Source organism: Aegilops tauschii, chromosome 7 (genome assembly GCF_002575655.3).
Source record: "Aegilops tauschii subsp. strangulata cultivar AL8/78 chromosome 7, Aet v6.0, whole genome shotgun sequence".
In the NCBI taxonomy this organism is placed as follows: domain Eukaryota; kingdom Viridiplantae; phylum Streptophyta; class Magnoliopsida; order Poales; family Poaceae; genus Aegilops; species Aegilops tauschii.
Genome location: NC_053041.3, coordinates 577,753,199 through 577,760,932, shown reverse-complemented (window position 1 = coordinate 577,760,932; position 7,734 = coordinate 577,753,199). Strand labels below are relative to the sequence as shown.

Genomic DNA, 7,734 nt, shown 5'->3' with positions numbered 1-7,734 from the left:
AACCATGTATAGAAAATCTAGCGCGCAAATGTGCGGCTCATTCTTTTAATCAAACAAGTTGTTTTAGTGAATTAATCAAACAAGCTCTAAGGGATTTTGGATGGGGAGTGCAGTGGTGAAGAGAAACAAACACAAAACAAATTGGGTATCTCTCTTGGGACACAACCTGGTCAATGGAGAAGTGAAAGAAAAAGATATATCAACTTCTCCACTAGGAGGATGAGCTTAGTCCGTAGAATCTAGAATGTGGGAAAGAACTTCATTACCAACCTTTTAAAGGAATTTTATATATATATATATATATATATATATATATATATATATATATATATATATATATATATATATATATATATATAGAGTAGAGGCAATAATAATAAATAATAATAAAATCTAGCCACGCAAATGTGCTTGTGACCCTGCTAGTTTTATATAACCTTTTTTTTAGCAAAACCTGGAATATTTTTTATAACATAAAGCAGAGTATGACACCAAGGCGTGAGATAAGCCAAAAAGAAGAAGAAAACAAGAAAGTGAGGAAATTACAAGATGTCACTTAGCCATGATCTACATTGCCCCCTTATTGCTTAATAAAAGTGAAAGTTTGCATCGCTTCTGCTACTACTGCGAGAAGCCAAGAAGAACTACATTGCCCCCTTCAAGCTTTGCACCAGGAACAACTGCTGCAGCGTCGGCGGCGGCACCGAAACCTCTGGTTCCGCCGACAAATACGTTGAGCTGCGAGGACACCACCACGCAGCTGTCCGTCCACAAGCGGAAGCTCCTTCGTCCGCCACCTTGGGGGACAGCTCTTGTAGTGTTTCCGTCCCGATCTGCCGGTAGTGCCGGGAGTACGTCTCGGGCACAAGATGGGGAGTGATATGGCATGCCAATTTCAGAAGCTTGTTCTGGTCCGCAGGCGCATCCGGCGAATCGTTCTGCGGCATGGCGAAGTACACGGCGTCGACTCGAACGATCGGCCACGGCAGCCGCGGCATACCGTCGGTCGCCGCGCATCCCCCGTCCGTGGAGTTGCGGTGACACCTCCATGCCGACGAGACGCACCGCATCGACATGGACGACGCGCTGGTATAGCTCGTTTCCTGCGCCCGCGCCTCCCTGACGAACTCCCTTGCCGTCGCACAGGCGGCGCCGAACTGGGGAGGCAGCAGCTGCAAGGAAGACATGACGATGTCCAAGACGTCAGTGTGCTCGAGCAGTCGGAAGACAACGCAGAGCTTCACGTTCCTCTCCCACGCCGCGCTGTCGTCGCAGGAGAGGAAGAGAACGATCTCCCTGTTGCACGGATGGAGCAGCAGGAGGGCGTCCCGGCTGCCGCTCCGGAGGGAGAACTCCAGCGTCTTCCCTGCAAGCAGCGGCTCTGCAGGAACTTCCATGGACGCCGTCAAGCTCTTCGGACGGCCCCCAAGCTGGACGTACCGGAAGAACTCGTCGGCGACACGCGCTAGCCTCTCGAACCTCCGCACCGTCGCATCGCTCGGATCGCCGTCGTCGTCCTTGCCGCGGCGGAAGGGCAAGAAGCGTGTCGCCGCTCGAGCGACGCGCTTATGAACGGGAACAGCCTTCCTCGCAACCCCATCGCCCCGTTTGCGCTCCGCGGATCTCCTCGTGTGAGCGCGCAGGATGCCATCGCCTTCCTTGGCCACGCGCTTCAGCCTCGCCTTCCAGTCGAGCAATGGTTGGTGAAGTATGCGCCAATCTTCGGAGACGGCGACAACGCTGTGGATCTTCAGCACCGCGAACTTCAGCCTCTCGGCGTTGTCCTCCGCACCCCCATCCTCTCCCGAGTTGCCTGATATGATCGAGAAAATTCTGCTTACAGACTCGCTTGCAACCGCGGATCCTAGTATCGCAGCCATGGGACTTCCTCTGGTAAATCAGAGCTCCTACACTTAGTGATGGCACTTCTTTTTCCCTTGAGAAAATTGTTCGGCGTGTTGGACTGGTAAACCATAAAAATTGTTTACCTGAAAGTCTTCACGTCACTGTTCTGATGGACAAAAATGCGACCCTCGAGAATTGAAAATGACATCGATTATCGTTCAAGGCGTCTTCCTTAGACAATAATGCCGAGCACAAAACAAACCAAGAAAATGGAAAACTAAAAATTTGTTAGAAAGTTGACAGGAGAATAAATTAGGTAAACATGTGGTTGAGTTATCATAAAAGGATAATTCAAGAAAAAGGAGAAATTAGGACATATACAAGCAACTGGTCAGTTACAGAGAAATAAATAAAGTACAAAAAATTTCGCCAAAAAAAATTAAAGTATAAAATAATTATCATCATGAAGAAAAACAATATGACTGTTCAAAATTAGGGGGAAAAAAGAAAATGTACAATGCAAATTAAAAAATGTTTATTATGTGTGCTTAAAATATAAGTTTTTTGACTTGAGCTTGTTGTATTCTTATGCCTTCGTTCATTATCATGTTGAATTTTATGCATTTAGTTTTCCCCCAATTTCTTTTCATGGATGCCATCCATATTTCAAGCATTAACAATATTTATATATTTAACTGGACTTCAAAATTAATTTTGGAGATTTTTCTCACTATCTCATGTAAAACTTACGATCTGTCTAGATTGTTTTGATTTCTTTCTAAAAATAGTAATCTTTATTTATATTTCTTATTTACCTTTTTTTAGAAAATCTATATTTTTTTGTTTCACGAAACATTACTTAGAAAAGTTTCTCTGTCTCAGGGAACACTTAAGATCTATTTATGTTTCAATATTTACCCTAAGTTATCATTATTGTTCTGATTTTGTAAAGATATGTCCAAATTTTCATATTTAGCTTGATTTTTTTTATAAACTTGAGTTTTTTATGCAGACTGGTTTGCCACGTCTGCGAAAAAGTTGACACATCATTCAATACTACTCCCTCCGTTCCTAAATATAGGTCTTTCTAGAGATTTCAACAAGTGACTGCATACGAAGCAAAATGAGTGAATCTATACTCTAAAATATGTTTATATACATCCGTACGTGGTTGTCCATTTGATATCACTAAAAAGACTTATATTTAGGAACGGAGGGAGTAGAATCAAAGGCGTGCTTTGCCGCTGAATTTTTTTTGCTGGTGTTATAAAATTGCAGGATACCAAACAATGGGCTAGCATGCATCGAATCAGTACGGAACCAATTTCTCTGCATAACACGTGTCCATGATGTAATTAACAAAATAAAAATGGTGAAGCACACATGGTCAACCACAACTTGTAATTCACTTGCTTTGTGTACTATATTGAATTTATGAATCAATACACTGGCCAGTATGCGTTGCTCCTATGCTTCCAACACATGCCCCAGACTTCCCTGAAGTTGCATTTCAGGGTTTACCTGGTTTCAGGGATTTCAAGGTTAAAATTAGCTGAAAAATGGACTTCTCGCCACTAGAAACAGAGTGAAAAACGTTCAAAAAAAAAGCAGAGTGAAAAAAAAAATCCAAGGCCAACATACAACAAGAGATCGGTAGCTTTGGTTTTGGCATTTTCTCTGCGCCCCTCCACAGATACTACAAGGAATGGCCAGTTCCTGCATCGCATACATTTCTCAACCCAGTCTGGTTGAGCAAAAACAGGTCCTAATACGCCATCTGCAAGTTGTTTGGTTGCCTGCTTCTAATGTCCCTGCATTAGGTAATACGTAAATACACTTTGTTTGGTTGCCTGCATTGGCCCAAGCGGCACATGAACATGGTGTTCGGTTGCATACGGCGTACATGTTGTGCTTACCTTGTATCCTAGTTGATGAGCTATAAGGGCATATTTATCCCTTAGTTGTTTTGATGATTGATGACAATGCTTTTGCGGACTAATCGTGTGTATGGAGTATTTCAGACATATCATGACTAGGCACAAGACGATTTGGTGCCCCTCGAAGACTATTGAAGACGGCGTTTCTCTACGTTTCTTTTTTGGTGGATTTGAGTCGTAGGAAAGCCGTACTATTAAGAGGGGGTCCGCTTTGGAAAGGTTTGGGTGGAATCATCATGTACACGTCTACACCTTTTGCACCACCTTTCCTTTGGCTCTTTGGAGCATCCTCCGTCTCTCCTTATCTATGCGAAATGAAGGACTCCTAGTGTTGTTCAACCTGGGCTTGTGGTAGTACTGCTCTTGGGAGTGGTAGTACCGCAGGCCCTTGCGGTACTACCGGCCTCTAGCGCGGTAGTACCGCAAGTACCCACGGTAGTACCGCACCTTGGGAGCGGTAGTACCGTGGCCTCAGGCCAGGCGCTGCTGCTAGTGCGGTAGTAGGGATGGATGTAATTTTTTACATCCACGCCCTACGCGGTAGTACCACGCCATGGGCGCGGTACTATCGTGCGCTCTGGCTAGGTTCAGCAGCATGAGCGGCAGTAGGGGCGGATGTAATTTTTTACATCCGCGCCCCACGCGGTAGTACCGCTCTAGACAAGAGAAGAAGTCAGAAGGGCAGGTTCTCTTTCATCCGTCTTTTCTAGGTGCGCATCTCCATCTACTAAAAGTAGGGGTGGTTGCCATAGATAGATTGGGTCATTCGTAACCTGAGCAATAACCGATGTTCAGTGGGTATCGAACTGCGAAGCGAGGAAGCTATTTCAATTGAACGGGCTTACTTTCTTACTTGGTTCTTTTGTAGAACAACCTTGGTATGAAGCTAGACGATTCAAACTATATAAGCATAAGCAATTCAAAAATGGAACATTTATTGGCCATAGAGAAACACGTGGGCTCAGTTGGTGAGGACTCAAGAGGCCAAGGATGAAAGGTAGCCATGTTGACAACGTGATCGGGAAAGGCGCGAGGCTTGCGAGTATTATCCCGTGTGCGAGTAATCGTAGGATGAGTGGATTGAGTTGAAAGAGATAAGTTGAACAAGTATGGTGGTCCTTTATTGGGATGTACTATTAAACCAAAATTGGGATTATCCGCAAAAAATTATGGTCCAATATCTTATTCCACGAAGGAAGTATCCTGAAAATCCTTGATTTAGTCTTCTTTTCATTAATCAACAACTTTCTAACATCATCCTGATACATATCAACATTAGAAGTCTTTTTCGTTTTGTCAATATCCAACAGCTTAGCGTAGTAATCGTTCCAGAACTCCTTAATAATACGTGCATTTTGCAAAGATTTCTCATTCTCAATGCTATCATCATATGTCTCGGAACAATAAAATAGAACCTGCATACTTTACCGAAACCAACTCAAATAAGTTCAAGGAGGAAAAGAAGACGGTCATGATAGATTGGTGAATGAGGGGGCAGCAGTGGGGAATCTTGGACAATGGGCGAAAGCCCGATCCAGCAATATCGCGTGAGTGAAGAAGGGCAATGCCGCTTGTAAAGCTCTTTCGTCGAGTGCGCGATCATGACAGGACTCGAGGAAGAAGCCCCGGCTAACTCCGTGCCAGCAGCACGGTTTTGCATGAGAGAAAGAAGCGAGGAATCCTCTTTTCGACTCTGACTCCCCCACTCCAGTCGTTGCTTTTCTTTCTGTTACTTCGAAAGTAGCTGCTTCAGCCCTGTAAGCTCATCTTGCATACAAATTTTGGGGGTACCAGGGCCTGCATCCACCAAGAACATTTCTTCCCTTAAGCGTAAGCGTAAAACTGAAGATTGTGAGGCGTTTCCACGACCCTTGGGAGGACTTCCATTTAATAGCTAAGCAGTTCTATTCCTTGCCCGGAATGGAATGCAAATGTTCGGTTCTGAATGACATTTTTCTATCTGTGGACCGAGGAGAAAGGGGGCTCAGCAGGAAGAGGGTTGTACCATGAGAGAAGCACAGAGGTCAACCCGCTTCAAATATGGAACATGGATTCTGGCAATGCAACGGAGTTGGGAGTTAGGGCTCCCATATAAAACGTATAGTCAGTGGGTTGAGTGCTATCAACCAGATAAGATGCTGATAGTCTCGCAGAAGTACTTAACCTTGAAGATCAAATAGGATTTACCATTTCTAGATCAGACCCGGGGTCAGTTCGAAATACGACTCCCGTAAATAGATCTGGTCGAGGAAAGCATGTTGAATATCCGGTTTCATAAAAATAACTACATTCTCGCATTTCTCGATCAGAAAACGAATAAGATCAAAAACGCCATCATTCTTATTTTAGCTATTGAGTCTGACTCATAGTGATCATTTCTCTTTAGCAAAGAATGACCTTGGTTATCAAAGGATTGAACAACCGGGATCCATTTACTTATGATACCTAGTTGGCATTGATAACAAGGATCTAATGAATTATGAGTTTAATAGATCCTCTTTAGCAGAAAGACGTATATTCCTTGCTTGCGGTAGTACCGTGTCGGATTTTTGCATGGATCAAAACTCAGCGGAAGTTGCCACGGATGTATTTTTATATGCCCGTGCCTTCCCAGCCTAGTCCATTCCTGCCTTGCAGTTGTACCGCGCCAGTGGTTCTACCGCTCCTTGCGTCAGCGCTTCAGGACTGGACTTAGGCTCTACCGTGGCAGCGGTAGTACCGTGAGCCCTTGCAGTAGTACGGCTTGTTTGGTGTGGTACTACCGCAAGTCGCGGGCTGGTTTAGTGGATAACGATTGAATTTATTCTTTCACTATATAAGGGGTGTCTTCTTCTCCGAGTGGACTACCTCTTCTATTCCTAAGCTCCATTGTTGCTCTAAGTTCCATTTTCGCCCGATCTCTCTCCCTAGCCAATCAAACTTGTTGATTCTTTAGGGATTGGTTGAGAAGGCCCCGATCTACACTTCCACCGAGAGAAATTTGATTCTCCCCACTAATCCCTTGCGGATCTTGTTACTCTTGGGTGTTTGAGCACCCTAGACGGTTGAGGTCACCGCGGAGCCATATTCCATTGTGGTGAAGCTTCGTGGTGTCGTTGGGAGCCTCCAATTAAGTTGTGGAGATTCCCCCAACCTTGTTGGTAAAGGTCCGGTCGCCGCCTCCAAGGGAACCAATAGTGGAATTACGGCATCTCGCATTGTGTGAGGGCGTGGGGAGAATAGGGTGGCCCTAGTGGATTCTTAGGGAGCATTGTGCCTCCACACCGCTCCAACGGAGACGTACTTCCCCTCAAAAGGAAGGAACTTCGGTAACACATCCTCGTCTTCACCGGCTCCACTCTTGGTTATCTTGTACCTTTACTTGTGCAAGCTTATTTGTGTTATATCCCTTACTTGCTTGTGTGCTTGGTGTTGTTGCATCATATAGGTTGCTCACCTAGTTTCATATCTAGACAACCTACTTTGATGCAAAGTTTAAATTGGTAAAGAAAGGCTAAAAATTGATAGTTGCCTATTCACCCCTGATGACTCACAAGTATAGGGGATCTATGGTAGTCCTTTCGATAAGTAAGAGTGTCGAACCGAACGAGGAGCAGAAGGAAATGATAAGCGGTTTTCAGCAAGGTATTCTCAGCAAGCATTGAAATAATAGGTAACAGGTAGTTTTATGATAGGATAATTTGTAACGAGCAACAAGTAACAAAAGTAAATAAAGTGCAGCAAGGTGGCCCAATCCTTTTTGTAGCAAAGGACAAGCCTGGACAAACTCTTATATAGAGAAAAGCGCTCCCGAGGACACATGGGAATTATTGTCAAGCTAGTTTTCATCACGTTCATATGATTCGCGTTCGGTACTTTTATAATTTGATATGTGGGTGGACCGGTGCTTGGGTACTGCCCTTACTTGGACAAGCATCCCACTTATGATTAACCTCTATTGCAAGCATCCACA

The 7,734-nt window shown here is 44.5% G+C and overlaps 1 protein-coding gene across 1 annotated transcript; it reads right to left on the bottom strand.

The window, feature by feature from the left end:
* Positions 1–509: 509 nt before the first annotated feature.
* On the bottom strand, positions 510–2,110 carry LOC109760196 (uncharacterized). Its single transcript, XM_020319037.4, has one exon. It carries the CDS (start codon positions 1,878–1,880, stop codon positions 645–647), a length of 1,236 nt encoding a protein of 411 aa, XP_020174626.1. The 5' UTR covers positions 1,881–2,110; the 3' UTR covers positions 510–644.
* Positions 2,111–7,734: the final 5,624 nt, after the last annotated feature.